This window comes from Rhinopithecus bieti, unplaced genomic scaffold (assembly GCF_001698545.2).
Source record: "Rhinopithecus bieti isolate Rb0 unplaced genomic scaffold, ASM169854v2 scaffold_1583, whole genome shotgun sequence".
Lineage (NCBI taxonomy): Eukaryota > Metazoa > Chordata > Mammalia > Primates > Cercopithecidae > Rhinopithecus > Rhinopithecus bieti.
Window position 1 is genome coordinate 1,375,029 of NW_016803645.1, and position 24,111 is coordinate 1,399,139.

Below are 24,111 nucleotides of genomic sequence, written 5' to 3' on the forward strand. Positions count from 1 at the left end.
AATAATAATAATAATAATAATAATAATAGGACAGGCGTGGTGGCTCACACCTGTAATCCTAGCACTTTTTGGAAGGCCAAGGTTAGCAGGTCACTTGAGGTCAGGAGTTCGAAACCAGCCTGGCCAACATGGTGAAACACAGTCTCTACAAAAAAGACAAAAAAAAAAAAAAAAAAATTAGCAAGGCATGGTGGCGGGCACCTGTAATCCCAGCTACTTGGGAAACTGAGGCAGGAATTCAGGAATTGCTTGAACCCGGGAGGCGGAGGTTGCAGTGAGCTGAGATCGCACCACTGTACTCCAGCCTGGGCAACAGACCAAGACTCCATCTCAAATAATAATAATAATATATTTTTTAAAAGAAAAATATTTGTAAAACAATAAGCAAAGTTTGAATAAAGCACAGTGGGCAAATGGGTTCTATTCTAAGCAGGCTGAAAAGTACTTTCATTTCTCTTGATGTCCAGAAATAACCACACACATTCGAGTCACAGGGTCAAACCTCAAGTGGCCTCTGGGATCACAAAACAGAACACCTGGGAAAACTTTGTTGTTGTTGTTGCTGCTAAGACAGGGTCTCTGTCGCCTGGGCTGGAGTGCAGTGGCACAATCATAGCTCCCTGCAACCTTGACCTCCTGAGCTCGAATGGTCCTCAAGCCTCAGCCTCCCAAGTAGCTGGGACCACAGGCACACACCACCATGCCTGGCTAATTTTTTTATTTTTCTTTCATAGAGATGGGGTCTCACTATGTTGACCAAGCTGATTTCGAACTCCTGTCCTCAAGCCCTCCTCCTGCCTCAGCCTCCAAAGTGCTGGGATCACAGGTAGGAAAACTCTGAAAACTAAGGATGTTTTACCTGAATCACAAAATAAAACATTCATTTTGCACTTACCCCTAAGAAGTCCATGCATATTTAACCTAAGGTTTCTTTGTTGTTGTTGTTTGTTTTTTTACCTTCCCTACAATTCAGACGAACATAAATTCATTACTTTGCTTTAAAGCATCATAGAAGTTTTTAAGCAACCTTTCTATTAAGAAAAGGAAAATCAAATCTCAGGCCCTGGCTCTAGTAAGTTAAGTCAAGTTGGAACAGCAGTACAACTAAAGGCCCAGGGAGCTTACCCAGTGCTGGTCCCAGCAGGGAGCACTTCAGAGCATTCTAGACTCCCAAGTCAGCCTAGAGAACACTGTTACACTGCAGGGCTTCTGAGGGCACCCAGGACCATCTTTATGAGAGATCTAAACCCAGGCTTTACGAGGTTTTCCATGAAACTTTCAGTCAGATGTAACCTACAGCCAACACTGTGTGTATGTCAAGTGCTAGGTTTAGACGGGGGGCATTTAAGAAACAGACTTCACTTCCCAGCTCTCACTCTCACCTCTTCTGAGTTAAATATTAATCACCAAGTTAGAATTTATTTAGCATTTAACACACACACGATGTTATTTACTCTTAAGGCAATCGTGTAAGCCACTGGTTGAAGGGCCCAAAGCTCAGAGAAGTCTGGTATGGGCACCAAGATCACTTACAAACTCAATGCTAACAAAGGTGCCAGGATTCAAACCCAAGCCTGACCCCAATACCGATGGCTCAGGACCACCATGTTCCCCAACATCTCATTGGCTAGAAAGTCACTGAAAATTCTAACAGTAGAAAACCTGAATCTTAAGATCCTAAAACCACTTCCACAGGGAAATGAGACCTCACAGCATTTGTCTATGAGAGTTTTCCTGAAAACCTCTGACATCCACTGAAATTCATGGGAAGAACCCAAGCCTCTCCCATCAATATTCTCCAAGCTTCATTTTAAAAGCCCCAAGTCTGGGAATCTTCACCATTGCACTCACTAGATCGCAAGCTACTCCAGAACAGGGATCATGATTTTTTTCTCTTTGTGTGCACAGCCTGGGACTTCAGAGGCACCTGAAAAGTGCCCTCTGGATGAATGACTGCATTGGTGATGGCCCAGGGCCCTTGGCAGTCAGGGGAGGCGAACAACTGTTGCTTAAGGCCAAATCCAAAACCTGACTAGGCATTTATTCAATTTCATTTCCAAGTTTTGCCTTTTCTGTTCCTTCTTCTTCTAGCAGTACATAAACTATTACCTCCACTTACAAAGTACCAGCAGTACCTGGAAAAGGTAGACGTCTCCAAAGGAGTTGCTGAGGCAGAACACGTTTTCTTTCTTAGGATGTTCTGGAACAGACTGCACTATGCTGTCTTCTGCAAACAGAGCACACCGAGGGGCACTGCTCTGATCCATGGAATTCTTCCCATAGGTCTCATAAAACAGCAGCGTGCATCCTGTGAAACAGAGAAGCAAAATAACATCCCGGTCATCTCTGGAGATGTAGGAAAGGACTGGGAAGGTAAGTGATACACTTTTAAAAACACCTGAGTGAGACACTCATGTGACAGAAACACGGTAAACAAGGAAAAGTGGCATCTGAAGTATACCTAGTTGTATCAGAATGAACTTCAATGAAAATGAGATGTCTTTGTAAATGTAATATCAGTAATAACAATACCAAATCATAAGTTGTTGCTTAACTCTTGTAAGTACTCCACATGCACTGGCTTATTTAATCCCCATAGAGGCCCGAAGGTGGGCAGGGTTATTTAGCCCATTCTACTGTAACCCAAAAAGTATCTAGGACAGGTCTGGATCCATTGAGAAGTTTATTTTGCCAAAGTTATGGACATGTCCGGAGGAAGAGAACACAGAATCACAGAAACAGTCTGTGGTCTGTGCCTTTCTCAAAAGATGATGTTGAGGGCTTCAATGTTTAAAAATTAAAAGTGGGCTGGAGGGGAAAGAGGGAGAGCGTGGTAATCCACCTGCTGTAAGAGAAAAGGAGCAGGCAGGGAAACTGTCAATCACGTAATCATCCAGCACTTGGTGAATCAGCACTTCACATAAGATAAGGTGAACACAGAGTAGCTAGCTACCTGTGGGGATATTTAACCTTTTATCTGTAGCTCCTGCTTAGAAAGAAATGGAAAGGCAGCTTCTCGCATGACTCAGCTTTTGGCTTAATTTTTTTTTTTCCTTCTGGCATCAAGAATCGGGGTCCCCAGGTTTTATTTTCCTTTCACACTAAAAATGAAAAAACCGAGAGATTGATTTACTTGCAAGGGTCCCACCGCTGCCCTGTGGAGCAGCAGGGATGTGAACTCAGGCCCTCTGGCCCCAAAGCTCTGGTCCTTAAGCACCACACCACATCATTTAGGGAATCTCAATGTGAAAGGCCAAAGAAAATCCCAAACTCACTCACTCCACTGACCATCAATGGAAACAGGAAACTGAACATACCTCGGGGACTTTGCCATTTATGAGAAAGTAGCCATTCTGTTCTCCAAATGCAATGTAAAATAACTTAATTTTTAGTATTGCCTTTTATCTCATAGTAATAGAAAACATTACTTAGACTAAGGGAGAAAAGTGAAACTAAATATGCCTGAATTTTCAAACATTACTCTAAACATACTGCAACCTATTCTTTTTTTTTTTTTTTTTTGAGGTGGAGTCTCGCTCTGTCGACCGGACTGGAGTGCAGTGGCCGGATCTCAGCTCACTGCAAGCTCCGCCTCCCGGGTTCACGCCATTCTCCTGCCTCAGCCTCCCGAGTAGCTGGGACTACAGGCGCCCGCCACCTCGCCCGGCTAGTTTTGTATTTTAGTAGAGACGGGATTTCACCGTGTTAGCCAGGATGGTCTCGATATCCTGACCTCGTGATCCGCCCGCCTCGGCCTCCCAAAGTGCTGGGATTACAGGCTTGAGCCACCGCGCCCGGCCAACCTATGCTTTTAAGTACTTATTTTTCCCCTCACAAGCTAACAAAGTATTGCAGGTAGAAGCTATTATGAGTTTGTTTCATTAATTAGAAATTGCATAATTATTAGACACAATTTTTAAGCAAATTAATGCTTCTAAAATGCTCACAAATGTGTCCTCTGGTATAGGTTAACTCTCCCCTCAAAGCTGTATCCAATAAACTTTTTTGACTACTTCTCATCTGCCAACCTCCAACATACAAATAACAATGACCACCATCTGGGTGCTTCGCAAGTGCCTTTCACATTGACAGGAAAGAAACACCAGCCTGCCTTCACTGTAAACAAATACCTGGGGTGCACTTCATGGTACTTTATCCTACTGTGTTTGCATCCTCATTCATAGACGTTCAGACGTTTTAAAAACTATTTCAGTCTTTCCAATTTCATTACTTCCTTTAAAAATAAGTCTTGATATGAACAAACAAGTTTATACAATAGAACTGATAATGGCACACAGAAGCCAAGAGAGAAAGATGCCTGCTCCAAGCTTGGACTTCGGAAACAGTACTTTCTCCCTCCGTGGTACTTTATGATCTCAAGAAACTGCGCATTTACTCCTCCCCGCAAATAAAACTCATCCAAACTAACAGGCTGACGGAACTCAAATATTACAAACCAGGGAAAGCAGCAAGAGGTTTATAGCCAGAGCTGCTTCTTGCAGTCCTGGCCAGTATCTTTTTCCAGCCACTGATGCAGCAGTTAAACAATAAACCACATCTTCCCATCGAGTAAGGCCATCCGATGCTACCGTTGCACATGCTACAAACCATGACCGGGGCCTCAGGACCAGGGCAAAGGGGCAGAGCAGCTCCAGTGGCATCCACGTCCAAATTCTTTCCGATGGGTTCACATTCACTTCCCAGCTTCCCTAACACTGGAATCCCAACAGCCATGGTTTAAATCGTGGCATCTAGAGGAAATGAATGCAAACCTTGGGCCAATGCCAAAATGTCACCAAACCTAACAAGCCATGGATAACAGACTACAAACTTGGAGGCATGAAACCAAAACAGGACATTTCACATTAGAGCCACGCCAGGAAGTAAAACAATAGGCAGAATTTTGTGGCTATCGAATTTAAAAATCAGGAAATCAATCTTCACTCTACGACACCAAGTTCAACTTCACGGGACTCTGCATCTCTAAGGGGGCACCGGGGCCAGTGGAAAGCTGCATCCACGTGAATGAAGCCTCTGCCGTTCACCCCGGTGCTGGGAGCCCCCAGCACTGCCCAGTCCCTACCAAGGGGTCATTGACACTGGACGTTCTTGCTATGGTAGCAGAAAGAGAAAACAGATTGGCATAGCAATGGCAGTACAGGAATCGAGAGGTAATATTAGTAGAAATCTCACCCAGGGGAAGGAGGGCAATTAGGCTTGGTTTTCCCTCAAATGCACCTTTTCTATGACACCCTCTTAACCTCCCCTCCCTGCTGCTGGCCTATCTCGGGGCAGAATTACCAGTATCCTAAAATTATTTTATGAACTCCTCTCCTGACACTGACACTCAGCCTGTTGCACATTTTGAGGGATATGTTTAATGACCTTGCCAACTCTTCAGCCCAGGAAGTCCCCAGTGAACTCCATGAAAACCCACTCATTGGAAAAGACAAATGGAAAGCAGAATTACCCTTGTTAAAAATTTATTACATCCTCTAAAGCCTTGAAAAACATTTATGTTCCTAGCATACCTGTACATTCCAGGTAGGCAGGTAACCAGATGGTTTGTTAATAACAGCTCTCTCCAGAAAACTGTCTCCCATTTATTTACATGGATACTTTAAGGATAATTTTAAAATTAGGCTTAAATGTATGTTTGTGTGTGTATACATATATACGTGTTTTTAACTAAGATTAAACCAAACAGTTAAGTCCAAACATTACAACTTGTATTCTAAGCCAAGAAATTAGAATTCAACATACAGAATTCCCAGAGGAAAGAGGTGTAGAAAAAAACACATGGAAAAGGTTATGCTGGGGGAAAAACATCTTTATCGCATGTCTTGCCTTGGCTGCAAAGGAAAGGAAGAAATGTGTGCCTGATAACATTTATACTACAAAGCACCCTTTATCCATGGATCTTGAAGTGTTTTACAAGCAAACAACCAGGAAAGCAGGGCCAAGCCAAGACTACAAATCTAGCAATGCTCAGTGACAACTCAGGTCCATCACTACCCCTGAAGTTGGTAGCCAGAAGTTTCTGGTCTATCTTTTGGGAAAAAATACAGGAAGCTGCCAAGCAGCTCTTCTAGACCTTAAGTGATATCTGCCTGAGTTTCCCTCAAGAAGCCTGCAACAGTTTGGCTCTGGGCAAATGTGGTCAGTAGCAGAGAAATCAAGAAGGGAGTATCTTTCCATGTGCCCATGGCTGTCACTGTTGTTACATTAATTTAGAATCAGCCTGTCTCCCATCTATTAGTTCCATTCTAACCTCTGCACACCCAGAATAAAGTCAATGTCTCTTCTACACACTGCTGTTCACTCCCACCCAGTTCTTATTTTCACCATGCTAAATATCCCTAGATCTTTATGCCCTCCTCCATGTGGCACAGCTCTAAATCTCCTTGTCGTCACCTATGGCCCTGCTTCTCAAAGCGGTATATTCTCTCTCTCTCTCTCTCTCTCTCTCTCTCTCTCTCTCACACACACACACACACACACACACACACACACACACAGTCACCCTGCCCCCCAGTCCAGTCCTCTACCACCGGGGTGATGTATACTGGGGGTTTTCAAATCCATAGACAGGCAGGGAAGAAATTCTCAAAGAATTAATTTTAAGAAACAAATTTTACATTTAAAAAGTAGATACATGACACATGATGGGGTAACGTGCATCCATTCTAACTATTCATATCATGTGACTAGGAGGCAGCTTCCGACTATGATTCACACAGTCCCAGATGTTCACCCCTTAAGGGAACATGTTCACTCTCTCCCCATTTAGGGCTCCTCCGGGAAAACCTTTCAAAAATCAATTTCCCATTTCCTAACAAATCTCCTGCAATATTGCACAAGGAGGGAAACAACCAGCTCTGACCAGGGCAAAGAAAGAAGAGACTGTCATCTCCTTTGCTAGAGATATAGCATCTCTAAGGAGGCAGCTGATGATCATATGACATCTTTAACGAGGTAGCTGATGATCACGGTGCATCTCTAATAAGGTAGCTAAAGATCACATTTGCTCTTTGAAATCACATTTGCTTTTTCAGCTACATCACCTTGGAAACACAAGGCCTACACATTAAACCCCGACATCTTTTTCACTTATAATACTTGTTTTGGTTTTTTGTTAGTTTGTTTTTGAGATGGAGTTTCACTCTTGTCACCCAGGCTGGAGTGCAGTGGCACGATCTTGGCTCTCTGCAACCTCTGCCTCCCAGGTTCAAGCGATTCTGCAGCCTCAGCCTCCTGAGTAGCTGGGATTACAGACACCTGCCATCATGCCAGGCTAATTATTGCATTTTTAGTAGAGATGGGGTTTCACCATGTTGGCCAGACTGGTCTCAAACTCCTCACCTCAGGTGATCCACCCACCTCGGCCTCCCACAGTGCTGGGATTACAGGCGTGAGCCACCGTGCCTGGCCTTACTCATAATAGTTTGCAGCCACATTTCCTTATCCTGTCCTTGGGTAGCTATCTGACTTCTAAACCTTAAAGCTGAACTTCCTTATCTCTTTAAATTTTAATCCTGCCAGATTCAACCCATTATTTCATCTTTCCAAATCGTTTCTGTCATTCAATACAGAAATCTGCCTGTCCAGTATGGAAAAATTGAGGACGTTCTTTACCTTCCTCAGCCAGCCACAATGTCTACAAGCATCCAAATCTAGGGATGGAAAAGAGGACTGCAGTATGTGAGGGATGCTGGGCCCCTGGGCTTTGTACACCTACCAGCCTGCTAGGAAAAGGTATCACTTGGACATGAAACACCTTTGCAATTGCTCCTTTTACCAGAGGTACCAGAGGGGCTTGTGGTAACCAAGGCATGATGCCTGCCCTCCATGGTTAGGGGAGCAGGGCTCCAACTGTTCAATAAGGGGCAAAGAAAAGCTAGAAAGGGGTAATTGAGAGGGCACCGGGCATTGCACACGTAGTATTTGCAGATGTTTCTGCTCTCTCCTGTGACAGGGAAGGGCATCACTTGACGATGAAGTTTGGCTTTTGAACAACACACTCAGCTCCTCTGACAAAGAGTCCCAGGGGGCTGTGCAGAATGCCAGAGGCTGGGAGGCAGCTCTGTGTGCATCTGCATAAATCAATGCTGTACAGATTTGGAGCTTCTTGCTTCCTCACAAGACATTTAGATTTCTTCAAATCTACACAAGGCAACTATAGTTTTTAAATGGCAATTCTTATAAAAAAAAAGTTTCTCATCTCAACAAAACAAATTCTTACTCCTATTGTCTTTATGTTGAAAAAAAGACAGCTGGTTCATCAATGATAGACTGGATTAAGAAAACGTGGCACATATACAACATGTAATACTATGCAGCCATAAAAAAGGATGAGTTCATGTCTTTTGCAGGGACATGGACGAAGCTGGAAACCATCAATCTCAGCAAACTAACACAAGGACAGAAAACCAAACACCACATGTTCTCACTCATAGGTGGGAACTGAACAAAGAGAACACTTGGACACAGGAAGGGGAACATCACACACCGGGGCCTGTCAGGAGGTGGGGGGGCTGGGGTAGGGATAGCATTAGGAGAAATACCTAATGTAAATGACGAATTGATGCGTGCAGCAAACCAACATAGCACATGTATACCTATGTAACAAACCTGCATGCACATTGTGCACATGTACCCTAGAACTTAAAGTATAATAAAAAAAAGACAGCTGCACTTGTTAGTGATGACAACAACTAGGCTTTGTTCATAAAGCTGGAATGACAAATCAACAATCCAGATGATATTCTTAGTTGCAGAAGCTAGAAAGAAAACCTCTTTGGAGTTGTGAACATGTACAGAATGTGAAATTCAGAAGCTGCCTTCCAAATAACTAAACTACTTTTGGTTATTTACTTTTTTTTCTCCAAATCCAGCAAAAATATCACAGACAGTACAGGCATACCTATAAAATAAGCAATAAGTATTAAATCCAATCATTACATTAGGCCAGGTGCAGTGGCTCATGCCTATAACCCCAGCACTTTGGGAGGCCAAGGTGAACAAACTGCTTGAGGTCAGGAGTTATGAGAGTAGCCTGGTCAACATGATGAATCCCCGTCTCTACTAAAAATTAGACAAAAATTAGCCAGGTGTGGTGGCGCACACCTGTAATTCCAGCTACTTGTAACAATCTGAGGCACGAGAATTGCTTCAGCCTGGGAGGCAGAGTTTGCAGTGAGCTGAGATCGCGCCATTGCACTCCAGCCTGGGCAACAAAGCAAGACTCTGTCTCAAAAAAATAAAAATAAGTAAAAAATCTAATAATTATTTATTGAACTGCATAATGCACGTGAATAGTAGGTAAAACCTATTTCACAGGTGTGAGAAAGTATCTGCAGTAAGGCAGGCCATGGATCCGGCGTCAAACCCCTCATGTGAACTCACATCAATGCTAGACTCTCGGCACTTCCTGGGAAAGAACACGGCTGGAGGAAATGATTCCCAGTGGCCTCAGCAGGTGACACTGCACTCACCTTTCAGCGTTACCCAGTACTGTTTCCATTTCCTTCTTGCCACCAGCTCGAGCTTCCTTTCCTTCTGCACAGTGACCAGGGGCTTGAAGAAGAGCCACCCGGCTTTCCGGACCACCCCCTGTTCCTTCTCAAAGAGCAGATCCAGCTGTTCCAGAGAGCTGAGCGACTCGCTGCTGGACTCGGCGGTTTCTGTAGACGTTTCTATGTTCTCAATGTTGGTCCTGCTCATTTCCAACTCTCGCATGAAATTCTCATAAATGTTCTGTCGGAGGGGATCGCTGCCAATTGCATGCGTGGATTCACTTCTCTGAGACAGGATCTGAGCAGAGCCCCCTGACCACAGAAAAGCAGACGCCTGGGAGGGCCCCTGCACATCTGTATTCAGTCCATCAGAGCGACTGTCAAAGTAGTCACTGCCCTCCTTGGACCTCGGCTCCTGTGAGAAACACACAAGATCACCCATCAGAGCTGACAGCTATCCAAAGCATCCCTTCTTGAACACAGCATAACTGTAATATCGGTGGCTGCTAATAATGTAATGCAAAGCAAGATTCTGATAACAAAAATACATCTTTAACCATCAAGTCTTCATACCAGAAAGAATTTTTAAAATAGTGTTGCCTAAGCCAACTGATATCCAGTAGAGTTAGCACCTAAAGAGGTAAATAAAACACCAAGGGCTCTCCTAAATCTAACCCCTGCTTAGCATCAAGAAATTAGTATGTTTACAACACACTAGTGAAGATTACCAGAATGATATTTCCTTCTTCATGGCTAACCATGAATCAGTATCTTCCAGGAAAGAATTCATATTCTTGCAATTTATTTTTCCCCGGGATCATTTGAAAGGTAAATTAGAAAATTACTAGTGCCAGGGCAGGGTGGGGAAGATAGGGACTCAGTATTGTTACACAAAACCCAAAAACTTCTCTTCCTCTCCCTATAGTCCCCAGCTTCTGGCCAAGTGCCTAGGTCTAGACTTCTACACTTTGAGATCTCTAGTATCTTATTTTCACAGTTCATATAGTAAAAATAATAGGTGGTGAGGTGGCTCATGCCTGTAATTCTAGCACTTTGGGAGGTCGAGGCAGGTGGATCACCTGAGGCCAGGAGTTCGAGACCAGCCTGGCCAACATGGTGAAACCCTGTCTCTGCTAAAAATACAAAAATTAGCAGGGCATTGCGGTGAGCACCTGTAACCCCATCTACTTGGGAGGTTGAGGCGGGAGAATCACCTGAACCTGGGAGGCGGAGGTTGCTGTGAACCAAGATCGCGCCATTGCACTCTAGCCTGGGCAACAAGAGCAAAACTCCATCTCAATAATAATAATAATAATAATAATAATAATAATAATACACTTAGGATTCCTTATCTATGAAGGGTACTGGCTAGTAACTATAGCTTTTTTTTTTTTTTTTTTTTTGTTTTTTTGAGATGGAGTTTCGCCCGGCTAATTTTGTATTTTTAGAAGAGACGGGGTTTCTCCATGTTGGTCAGGCTGGTCTCAAACTCCCAACCTCAGGTGATCCGCCCACCTCGGTCTCCCAAAGTGCTGGGATTACAGGCATGAGCCACCGAGCCCAGTCAGTTTTTTTCATAATTAATATTTCTTACTTAATTTGATAATTACTTTCATGAAAAAATATACTTATTTATTCATTCACATCCATTCATCTGAGTACCTATTTTATTCTAGGTACTGGAGATATCAAAGACATGATTCTTAACTGTGGTATTTATTCCAACACAAAAATCAAACACAGGCAGCTCTAAATACAATTCATACTTATATAATACTGTTGGTCCCTGTGAAGACCGGGTGCATTGAACATCAAGCTGGCCGTGCACAGAGCTGAAAACACAAAGACATTTCTCTAATATCTGGATTAGAAGTCTAGTCACTCAAGAAAAATAATTTGCATACAGGATATTCACTGGTAAATGGCATTAATTAAAATTTTCAGCATAAAGTGAGCTTAACTTCTGACTCAAAAGGCACTGACATTCAACATTTACGGCTTAAATGAAGGTAATTCTGCAGAGACGCCAAGCACACTCAAGACTACTCAGCTGCTAGTGGGCTTTCGATTATATTTTCATATGCATTAAAATAAAAATAATGGAAAACTGGGTCAAGGACCATTGACTAAAGGTCTTATTTTGAATGTTACATTGTGTAGAGAGGTTTCCTTTTCAGAAATTTCATCCAAAAATCAAGTTGCAATTACTTACTGTCTTGTAAGAGAATGATCACACAATTGGAGAGTATTTCCAAATACCCAGGAGCCATGAACAACTGCACCCCAAGCAGATATTACAAATGGAAATATGATTTGCCACCATTTACACTGCATCTCCAGTCATATTTATACACTGATGCTTATGTATAACAGAGCAAATAAAGCAGCTACTGTGAGTCACGTGGACAGGAAGCTTTTGAAATACTTAGGAGTTTTTTTTTTTTTTTTTTTAATTCTCACTTTGTTGCTTTTCAAAAACTCCTGGCTGGGTTCGGTGGCTCACGCCTATAATCCCAGCAAGGGATTACTTGGGAAGCTGAGGTAAGTGGATCATGAGGTCAGGAGATCGAGACTATCCTGGCTAACATGGTAAAACCCCGTCTCTCCTAAAAATACAAAAAATTAGCCAGGTGTGGTGGCGGGCGCCTGGAGTCCCAGCTACTTGGGAGGCTGAGGCAGGAAAGGTGAAGAAACACTTTTCATCTAGCTAGTATTAACATTATCTCAGTGATAAATATGTCCCTCTGACTCATATCGCAAAAACATTGGAATTACCTCTGATACCCTGCCAGGGCCATGATGGAATGCTTCAAAACAAGCACAACTCTGCCAGAGAAAGGCACAAAAGTCCCAAAGTTAAGTGTGACCTACACACACTCTTGACACTGCTTCTCAAGTTACAGTGCCAACTTTTACATGTCTAACCACAGCAAAGCATGGATTTTACTTTGTCAGAAATGGTGGGGGTGGGGGGAATGCATTTTAGCATTTATAACTGATTCTTATACATAGTATGAACTCTCCTAGTCTCTAATAAATTTCTAAATCTTTTTATCTAGAATCCTAATAGCCAGTGACTAATTTTCAGGCTAATAAAAAAGAGCCTTTAAAAAATATAGAATGTCTTTAAATAGGTTCGGCTAGAATTCTTAATCACTGTGTTACGTGGATGAAACTAAGGTGGCTGCTATATATATATACACAAATCATATGATTTCCATTTCCATACAAATGACTTCACTTCCACCAAATCGAATAATCAGAAACAAGGGCTAATATAACTTGATGACCAGGGCAGTACAGCACAGTGGAGATGAGTGAAGACTCAAGAGTAAAAACGTAGGCCAGGTGTGGTGACTCACACCAGTTATCCCAGCACTTTGTGAGGCCAAGGCAGGCGGATCACCTGAGGTCGGGAGTTCAAGACCAGCCTGACCAACATGGAGAACCCTGTCTCTACGAAAAACACAAAATTAGCCGGGCGTGGTGACGCGCGCCTGTAATCCCAGCTACTCAGATGCTGAGGCAGGAGAATCGCTTGAGTGAGCCGACATGGCACCATTGCACTCCAGCCTGGGCAACAAGAGTGAGACTCCATCTCAAAAAAAAAAAAGAGTAAAAACTCAGAGATGTCACTCTACAGAAAGACATGTACTGCAAGATTCCACTTATACGTAGAATATCAAATAGTCCAACTCATCAAAGCAGAGAGTACAATGGTGGTTGCCAGGGGCAAGAGAGGGAAATGTGAAGGTGCTTCTTAAAGGGTACAAAGCTTCAGCTTTGCAGGAGGAATGAGTTCTGGAGCTCTAAGGTAAATTATGGTGACTACAGTTAATAATAACAAATTCTATGATTAAAATTTGCTAAGAAGGTACTTTTTTTAATAGAGCTAGACTCTGTCTCAAAAAATAATATAAATAATAAAATTCTAATTCTTTGATTCTAACCAGTTTGTTTGTTTGCTTGTTTGTTTGTTTGTTTGTTGTTGAGATGGAGTCTCACTCTGTTGCCTAGGCTGGAGTGCGCTGGTGTGATCTCAGCTCACTGCAACCTCTACCTCCCGGGTTCAAGCCATTCTCCTGCCTCTGCCTCCCAAGTAGCAGGACTAACAGGCACATGCCAGCATGCCCAGTTAATTTTCATTAGAGATGGGATTTCGCCAAGTTGGCCAGGTTTGTCTCGAACTCCTGACTTCCAGTGATCCGCCTGCCTCAGGCTCCCAAAGTGCTGGGATGACAGGCGTGAGCCACCGCACCCAGCCCTAACCAGTTTGTTTTTAACTCTACAGGCACACAGTTCAGAGTTAAGTTTTTGGACGATGCAGAATTGAAGGAGACCCAGTTCCCATGGGCAGGAGAGGCAAGGAGGGTCACTCTGCCCATGACAGAATGATTCATACACAGCAGCAACTGGTCTACTTCTGAACCAAGTGGGAACTGACACTGCAGGAGGCTTCGCAGAGCCATGTGTAGCCAGGCCACATACACAGATGAGCAACACACTGAGTGCACATAAGAGATGCAGATCATTGGCTCGATGCCACCACCAATTAGGGGACACAGTGGATGACAGCTGAACACAGGTCGGCACCATAACACTTGAATGAAAAAGGCGTGGATGTTGTCCACCTGGGACTGCAGCCCTCAAGTAAGCAGAAGCTGCGTCTCCCATTATGCTCAGCTGGGATCAGTTGTTTAGGAAATGAGAGCTGAGAGAAAAGAGTCAAGGAAATCTCTACTATTTCGTGGTTTAGTCTGAAAAAGTGATGATCCAGGAGTAAAATCACTATACAAATTACTACGATGTTTTCAGGGACATGAAGAGGTCCTGAAAAAAGGATGCTGATCGTCTGTTCTTCATCTCTGTGTGAAGGAGGAGGAGGGAGAACCCAAGCCCAGCACAGGAGGGGGTGGTGGAGGCAGACACACTATGCATCAGAAGGAAGTAATGAATGTCAAACTTTTAAATCTGAAGCAATCTACTCAAAAAAGTTATATTATTTTCCACCCCTAAATCTCCATATAATTAATATAATTTTATAATTTTCTGTCTATCTAGGATGCAATTTTGCTAGAGACTAATTGCCCACACAAATTCCCTTCAACTCCAGGACTTATACAGAGTAATTTAAAAAGAAGCTTCTCCCCTCTACAAATAAAAAATAAAAAATAAAAACATGTAACAAAACAACAACAAACTGAAAATCTAGCAATCGCCTCTAGTTACCTAAAAAGGCAAACTATCATTTTTCTTCCTGGTGGATAAGCCACTTTGCTCCCCCAGTCAAACTCTATACTCCATGATACCGAAGTATATACATGATATTTTATCAGTTTTATCAGTATATATATTTTTCTATTACATGCACTTAGGTACAAGATATTTTCAGGATGCCGTTAGCTATCTCCATGAGGAGGTTAAGATTACACATATAGGCCGGACGTGGTGACTCATGCTTGTAATCCCAGCACGTTGGGAGGCCGAGGCAGGTGGATCACCTGAGGTCAAGAGTTTCAGACCAGCCTGGCCAACATGGTGAAACCCTGTCTCTACTAAAAATACAAAAATTAGCCAGGCATGGTGGTGCACGCCTGTAATGCCAGCTACTTGGGAGGCTGAGGCAGCAGAATTGCTTGAACACAGGAAGCAGAGGTTGCAGTGAGCCAAGATCGCACCACTGCACTCCAGCCTGGGCAACAGAGTGATATTCTGTCTCAAAAAAAAAAAAAAAAAAAAAAAGGTTACACTGTAGATGTATTATCAACTTTTTTTTTGATGTACCAACTTAAGCAAAGAAATTTTAATTTCATCAAAGTAATATCAAATTTAACATGCCTACTCAACCAAAAATAATGACAATCTCGTCTGTTTTGTTTGGATTGTAAGAATGAGGTCTAGTAAAATTCTCAGATAACCAATTATTTCAGGAATTCTCTCCAACTCTACTTACTTTTTTTTTAAAGACAGTGTCTCTGTTGCCCAGGCGTGATCTCGGCTCACTGCAACCTCTGCCTCCCAGGTTCAAGTGGTTCTCCTGCCTCAACCTCCCAAGTAGCTGGGATTACAGGCACCCACGACCACCCCGGGCTAATTTTTGTATTTTGGGTAGAGACAGGGTTTTGCCATGTTGGCCAGGCTGGTCTCAAACTCCTGGCCTCAAGTGATCTGCCTGCTTTGGCATCCCCAAGTGCTGGGATGACAGGCATGAGCTGCCGTGCCCGGCTATGGCCAAGTCTTAAGATTAGGCCTGTGGAGTGCAGGCAAGAGTGCGGGGACATACACAGAACCAGAATGCTATTGACTGAATATTTGTTTTCCCCCTCCCCAAAAATCCATGTTGAGGCTTTAACTACCAGTGGACGGTATTTGACTGACACCTTTGAGAGGTAATTGGTTTAGAGGGGGTCATGAGGGTAGAGTTCCCATAATGGGATTAGGGTCCTTATAAGAAGAAGAAAGGAGCCTAGACTTCCCGCTCTCTCTGCTGCATGAGGACACAGCAAGAAGGCAGCCGTCTGCAGCCAGGAAGAGAGCCCTCCCCAGAACTGGACCACACTGGTACTCTGACCTCTGACTTCCAGAATTATGAGAAATAGATGTCTGTTGATTAAACCACCCAGTCTGTGGTACTTTGTTTGCAGCCCAAGCTGACTAAGACACAGGAAGATTAAAGTTGTCACTAAAAGTGAAAATATCTGAAGCAAAAGAAAAAACAAACCCACACCTGAAAATGAGATAAGTCAGGCTTTCCACTGAACTCTTCACTTTTGCCAGATCATTTAAGCACCCCAACAACACTCTATGGTGGCTTCTACTAACCTTCCCCTTCTCCAGATGGGGAAACTGTGGGGACCCTTCCCTTTGCTCTAAGGTACACTCACCTGGAGTTTCCTTTTCTTCCTTGAGAGGCTTCCCGTCCAGTCACTGATCCGTCGCATCCTGGCTTTGAGGGAGTCCTTCTTTGCAGTATCCTCAACTAAGGCTTTGGGCTTCCGACAGGGGAGAGTGAAGGAACTGTACTGGACGGGGTCCCTGTGTGCCACCCTAGAGGGCACATCAATGTCAGAGGCAAAAGAGACGCGGTTGCTCAGGCTGGCGTGCCTGCCCATGTATTCATCAGAAAGACGGATACCTGAGGGGGACAGGCTCCCCAAGTTGGCATCTTTGTACAGTTCCCGAAGGGAGGAGAGGGAAGAGCTTTGGTTGAAAGGCTTTTTGGCATCACCAGGTGGGAAGCTGGCATGGAGGCTGGGGTCAGGCATGCCGGGGGCCAGGAAGGAGCCCTCAGCCTCGCTCAGCTCTCCAGCGTTGCCCCAAGGGAAGTCGTACCAGGATGACTCAGAACTCAGGGAGCTGCCTTTGCTGGACCGCAGGCGAGAGTCCGTGGGAGAGGGGCGATGGCTGGGCAGGGAATCGGCGCTGGACCCCCTCCTGGCTTCAGGCACTGGGGAGGTTTCTGATGCTAAGGTAGGTGAGTACCTCAGCAGCTGCACCGGCTCACTGGAGTCCTCTGCAGGCACTTTGCTGGGGTTGCCACCATTGTGGAACTCGACCCTTAAACACCCATCCAGCTTCCCCAGTGTTTTGATGAGCACTCTGGGGCTCTTGCGGTCTTCGCCTGGCAGGGTGGAGGCAATGCTCTCATTCCTCCCGTAGCAGTTGAGAAGGTGTCCGTTGCAGTCTCTGGAGGTGATATGGTTATCTGCCGGCTCATGGCCAACACAGTGGAAGCCATTCTCAGTTGAGAAAGCAGCACTGATGCCCTGGAAATCCTTCCCTGGGGCATTTGTCCTGTGCGTGGAGTAGGCAATGCCTCTGGAGACCTTGCACGTGGAGCCACCGAGTCTCGATGCGTAAGGCTGGTTACTCTTAAAGTGAGAAAGGCAGCTTCGGGCCAGGGACCTGGACTTGTAACCTGCTCCGCTACTTCCGTGACCCCATCCATGCAACGACTTTTCCTCTTTTGCATGAATCCCACGTATTTTCAGGGAGCAAGGAATTTGCTTAGCACCAGTGACAGTATTGCTATGATTTTTAGATCCTTGAAGGGTGTACTGACTCTCGGAGTTGCCCATTTTAACCTAAATTAAGAACAGCTGCATCAGTAAGACCGTGGCCTAAATTACACTCCATTATGACAGAGCTTTTAAAAAGAATGCGCTGCATATTACACAGCAACTTTAGTGCGTGGAAGGACTCAAAGGCGTAGGGACAAGAGTCAGTCAGTAGAACAGGCTCTCCTTATTTTGAGAGGCTGCTCATTAGCTAGACAGAAAACACTGCACACCTGTCTGCTAGTTATTTTAAAGACATTATTCATTATACAATATTAATTTAGAAGTTGAACAGGCATAAAAATCAGCTTATGAGAAAGATCTGCTTCAGGCTTGGTGTTGGGAGACTTTGAACTAATGGTTTTGTTTTTTTTTTTAAGACAGGGTCTCACTGTTATCATCCAGGCTGGAGTGCAGTGCTGCAGTCACAGCTCACAGCAGCCTCGACTTCCTAGGCTCAAGTGATCCTCCTGCCTTAGCTTCCCAACTGCCTGGGGCTATAGGCACGTGCTACCACACTCAAACTCGGACTTTTTTTTTTTTTTTTTTTTTTTTTTTTTTAAAGATACAGGGTCTCACTCTGTTGCCCTAGGCTGGTCTTGAACTCCTGGGCTCAAGAGATTCTCTTGCCTCGGCCTCCCAAAGTGCTTGCATCACAGGTGTGAGCCACCACACCAGACCAAATTAATGATTCTTGAAGAGAAAAATCAGGGAAAGTATCTTTATCCTGTCAGTCTAAATACATAGATTTCAGTGATCAGAGAGATACATTTTCATTGCACATAAACTACTGGTAGAGCTAACATCTCTCCATAGCATTTTGAGAGATTTTGCTCAAAACTACCACATTTTATAACATGACACCAAGTGCCAGGCTCTGTTGGGGCTCTAGGAATACCACAAAAGAAAAGGCCTACAAGTCCTCAAAATGAGGCTGAGATGAAAATGGGGAAAAAATAAGAGCTCTCATTTGGGAAAGAAAACATTTTAATAAAACTAATCTCTAGAGCTTTTCTAAAGACTTCAGGTGTCTTCACTTTAGAATACGATGAGAGAAGTACGTATGAAGCTGACTTAGAATAAGGGCATCAGAAAAATTTAATATTAGACTCTTACTTCCTTGTAAAAACCCCAGTTTGCTCAAGGAGTCTATTAGTTAAGCCAAACTCAAAGTGAAAAGGGGGAGAGGGAAGCAGGGAGGGAGGGAGGAAAGAAGAAACCATCTCTTTTGATTCTGAACTAATTTTTTTGAGGTGGGATCTTGCTATGTTGCCCAGGCTGGTTTCCAACCCCTGGGCTCAAGGGATTCTCCTGCCTTAGCCTCCCAAGTAGCTGGAACTACAGGCACACGCCACCATGCCCAGCTAGTTTCTGACTCAAACCAGTATATCACTATTTTAGGTCAGTTGGAGGTGATGCTCTTCTGGTGAAGGCTCCAGATATATTTAGTAGGATTTTATTTTTAATTCTTTTATATCTAAGAATGTGTGCCACAAAACAGAAGTTAAATGGATTGACTTTTCTTTGGTGGTAATTATCAAATATTTTAAAATCAAAATCACTAGCCCAAATAATTAAATCTTTACTTATTACCTTATTCACAGTCATGCAACTTGACATGACCCCCAAGGGCACATGGGTTGGGTTTACCTGAAGTCTAGTTTCTGCTCTGAGGGAGATTAGTGGTCAGTAGGCTTTACATGGTCTTGGGAGCAACGCAGTACATTTAATAAGCACGCAAAGTGAGTCCATGAAGTGAGCCTGAAAAACAGAAATGCAAGAAAACTCTGTGAACCGTTTTACTCCAAGCTCCCACAAAGTCAAAAGGAAGGTTTAACACAAATTATAAGAAGAAACAACTGGTGTCCAGGGTCACTGTCAAGGTAATAAATGAAATGTCTGTGAACCGTGTGATTCATCAGGGTCATTTGAAGCCAGAACTGCCCATCCAGTCTTGCAAAGGCCACCAACTCAACACCCAGTCTGCAGTCAAATGCATGCCTTTGTTTCAGGGGAGACCGCTCCAGTGAGTCATGCGTAGCTCATCTGTCACCACGACCAGGAAAACAACTCTCAGTCTCACAGGGCTGCAGGAGCGTCAGGCTGGTGTGACGAGAGGTGGCCCTTGTTCTCTATTTGACCAAGCAGTAAAAATACAGCCCAAAATGTAACATCACAGTGAATAGTCCTTGGCTAAAATAATTTAGCTTATAGACATTGACCCCATAAATGAGATTAAAAGCTTTCTTAAGCACATGTTAGTAGGGGCAAGAGGTCCCCCCTGAGGGATAAGGCAGGGCTTCTGAAAGGGAGGAGGACTGGCTGAGAAGGGGAGGCTCCCTCTGGCCATGCTCACTGCTGGATACGAAGCCACAGACACGGGAAGTAGAGGGGTGAGGACTTAATAGTGAGTTTTTGTTCCTTTAAAAAAAAGAAATGTTTATTGGTAATTGTGGTCAAACATGGATAACATAACATTTTTCATCTTATCCTTTTATTTTATTTTATTTTATTTATTTATTTGTTTTTATTATTATTATTTTTTGAGACAGAGTTTTGCTCTTGTTGCCCAGGCTGGAGTGCAGTGGCGCGATCTCAGCTCACCGCAACCTCTGCCTCCTGGGTTCAAGCGATTCTCCTGCCTCAGCCTCCCGAATAGCTGGGATTACAAGCATGAGCCACCACGCCCAGCTAATTTTGCACTTTTAGTAGAGACGGGGTTTCTCCATGTCAGTCAGACTGGTCTCGAACTCCCGACCTCAGGTGATCTGCCCACCTCAGTCTCCCATCTCCCAAAGTACTGGGATTACAGGCATGAGCCCACCATTCCCAGCCCATCTTACCCATTTTTAAATGTACAGGGCAGCAGTAAGTACACTGTTGTACAACCATCACCGACATCCATCTTCAGAACTCTTTCCATCTTGCAGAACAGAAACTCTGTACCCATTAAACAGCAACTCCCCAGTCCCACAGCCCCTGGCAACTGTCACTCTACTTTCTGTCTCTATGAATTTGAGGACTCTAGACACCACATATAAGTGAAAGTATTTGTCTTTTTGCAGCTGGTTTATTTCACTTAGTATAATGCCCTCAAGTTTCATCCCCATGGTAGCAGGTGTCATACTTTTCTTCCTTATTAAGGCTGAATAGCATTCTATTATATATATATGCCGCATTTTGTTTATTCATCCATCCTATGGAGAGACACTTGAGTTGCTTCCACCTCTTGGCTATTATGAATAATGCTGCTGTGAACATGGGCATTTATCCCTTCCAGACCCTGCTTTCAATTTTTCGCGATATACACCCAGAAGTGTGGAAATGCAATAGCATTAGGTTATTCTATTTTTAATTCTTCTTCTTTTTTTTTTTTTTGGAGACAAAGTCTTCTCTGTTGTCCAGGCTAGAGTGCAGTGGCACAATCTCGGCTCACTGCAACCTCTGCCTCCTGGGGTTCAAGAGATTCTCTTGCCTCAGCCTCTCAGGTAGCTGTGATTACAGGCGTGCACCATTACGCCAGATAATTTTTGTATTTTTAGTAGAGACAGGGCTTCGCCGTGTTGGCCAGGCTGGTCTCGAACTTCCAGCCTCAAGTGATCCACCCACCTCGGCTTCCCAAAGTGCTGGGATTACAGGCATGAGCCACCGCGCCCAGCCCTATTTTCAATTCTTTAAGGAACCGCCATACTGTTTTCCACAACAGCTGCACCATTTGACATGCTCACCAACAGTGCAGCAGAGTTCCAATTCCTCCACATCCTCACCCATGCTTGCTATTTTCTGTTTTTTGACAGTAGTCATCCTAACGGACATATCTCATTATGGGTTTCATTTTCGTTTCTCTAATGATAAGTGATATTGAACCATCTTTTTCATGTGCTTATTGGTTATTGTATATCTTCTTAGGAGGGTTCAATGGCAACTTTTGTTCTGTTTTGTTTTGTTTTTTGAGACAGAGTCTCACTCTATTACCCAGGCTGGAGTACAGCAGTGCAATCTCGACTCACTGCAACCTCTGCCTCCCAGGTTCAAGTGATTCCCCTGCCTCAGCCTCCCAAGTAGCTGGGATTACAGGTGCCCGCCACACACCCGGCTAATTTTTATATTTTTAGTAGAGACGGGGTTTCACCATGTTAGCCAGGCTGGTCTCGAACTCCTGACCTCAGGTGATCCACTCACCTCGGCCTCCCAAAGTGCTGGGATTACAGGCGTGAGGCACCACACCCAGCCTCAGTGGTGACTTTTACAGTTAGTGGGAGGAGAAGCAAGACACCGGAGCTAGGTTCCTCTAACAAAGCCAAAGACAAATTTCCTGCCTGAGTCTATCCACACAGATACATTTTAAAATAAAAAAATAAAAAAATAAAGTCAAATACATTTTCCACTTGGCCATCAGCAGGAAATCCAATAGCTCAGCCTCTAATTAATGAGGACTGAGAAGGTGCCTGCTATGCCGCCAACCCCCTACCTTTCAGTAGGCAGCTGTGCCACACATCTAAAAAGGGGATAGCAACCGCTAGACTTGCCACTAGAACCTGGCCCCATCTCACACATGGGGCTGGACCACAAGAAACCCACCTTTTAAAAGTCCAAAACTGGCTGGGCGCGGTGGCTCATGCCTGTAATCCCAGCACTTTGGGAGGCCGAGGCAGGGCAGATCACCTGAGGTTAGGAGTTCGAGACCAGCCTGACCAACATGGAGAAACCCCATCTCTACTAAAAATACAAAATTAGCCAGGCATGGTGGTGCATGCCTGTAATCCCAGCTACTCAGGAGGCTGAGGCAAGAGAATCACTTAAACGCCAGAGGCTGAAGTTGCGGTGAGCCAAGATTGCACCATTGCACTCCAGCCTGGGCAACAAGAGCGAAACTCCGTCTCAAAAGAAAAAAAAAAAGTTCAAAACCTGGCTGGGCATAGTGGCTCAAGCCTGTAATCCCAGCACTTTGGGAAGCCGAGCAGATGGATCACTTGAGCCCAGGAGTTTGAGACCAGCCTGGCCAAAATGGTGAAACTCCATCTCTACTACAACTACAAAAAAATTAGCCGAGTATGGTGGCATACACCTGTAATCCCAGCTACTGGGGAGGCTGAGGTGGGAGAACTGCTTGAATCGGGGAGGCAGAGGTTGCAGTGAGCTGAGATCAAGCCATCGGACTCAAGCCTGGGCAACAGACACAGCAAGACTGTCGACTCTCTCTCAAAAATAATGATGATAATAATAAACAAAGTTCAAAACCTGAGCCACTGCTCTACCTCAGCTACCCTTTTATTTTTTTAACTGAGGGAACTACAAATGGCCAGAGAAGCTCCTGGCTGCTGCCACTCAGACTGTCACAGTGAGTGGATCAGAGTGAGCCTTCATTTGTTTCCTTTTGTAAAGACCAAGGTCCAGCGACGACACTGGAGGCGAAAGGCTCCCGATCTCTCGCTCCTCAGCCACCTCTCTTTGTCAGCCCTCCTGAGCTGCAGCACACACAGCACAGGCCCCAAGTTCACCAAAACCAGCGGACAAAACTGCGATTGAGTGGCCGACTGTGTCAGCTGCTCATGGACACACAAAGAGGTCAGAATTCAAAGTTGCAGAATCGCTCCCAGGTGGAAGTTTCTGCCCAGCGGCAGGTTAGAACCTAAGCTCATCTCACTACTTTTGCAATTAAATAGCTTAATTGTTTTATTTCGTGGGATATTTCTAAAAACACAGGAGACCCCATCCTCTACTGAACGCTGTGCACTCAAGGCCTAGCACCTGGAGGCTCATGTAAGCACTCAGCAGACACCTGTGACAGCAATTCATGTGCTACACAGTTGATGCAGACCCCAGACCAAGGGCGAGAATCCTCCTTACTGGGTATGACAGAAAGACTGGTGTATCAACTCACAAGGATACATTTCCATAATTAAGATAGAGAAAAGCAAACAGGGAGTGACAGAAGTATAGCACAACATGCATTTTCACATGTGCACAATGATGACAAAATGTGCAATGTTGGGTCAGTCCTGGCAGGGAAAAAACAAAAAACAAAAAAACAGCCTTAAACTGTAGGAGGAAGAATTTATCCAATATTTATGAGAAATTTATTGACAGGATGGATAATCCCTGAGGGAAGCTAAGTAATTATTGTCCCTGAGGAGTTTGACAAGTTGAACAGATATTTATCTGTCATGCTTCAGCTATGATTTTTGTCTGGAAGCAAGGGAATATTTAAGGCAAATGTTCAGTAACCTCTGGCCCCGACTCCTTTATTAAAGGAATTTTATGATATTCCAGTTTAAAACTATTTTAGTTAATAGAAAGGGGGCTGAAAAAATTAAAAAAAAAAAAACAGATTTCATGTAAACTCTTTTTTTAAAAAAGTATTTTAAAAGGGCCTGATGTTTACAAATAGCAAAAGTACGTATAGGTATAGTCACCCGCAGTAACCCCTGTGAAGGTATTCTAACCTGCAGGAATGGGTATGAGCTATAACCATATGTGGCGAGGCCCAGGGCTGGAAGAGACGTAATTTAAGTGAAGTTACTCCGGAATAATGTGGC

The 24,111-nt window shown here is 44.1% G+C and overlaps 1 protein-coding gene across 1 annotated transcript in view; it reads right to left on the reverse strand.

Annotated features, from left to right (window-relative positions):
* The window catches only part of TIAM2 (TIAM Rac1 associated GEF 2), a 217,932-nt gene that overhangs the window by 114,349 nt on the left and 79,472 nt on the right, over positions 1 to 24,111 (reverse strand). Inside the window, exons 3-6 of the mRNA XM_017892053.1 lie at positions 19,223 to 19,333; positions 16,400 to 17,599; positions 9,495 to 9,930; positions 2,136 to 2,308 (exon numbers count right to left, since the gene is read on the reverse strand). Coding sequence (XP_017747542.1) covers positions 2,136 to 2,308; positions 9,495 to 9,930; positions 16,400 to 17,593 — 1,803 coding nt within the window. The 5' untranslated portion in view covers positions 17,594 to 17,599; positions 19,223 to 19,333. The remainder of the gene's footprint in view (positions 1 to 2,135; positions 2,309 to 9,494; positions 9,931 to 16,399; positions 17,600 to 19,222; positions 19,334 to 24,111) is intronic.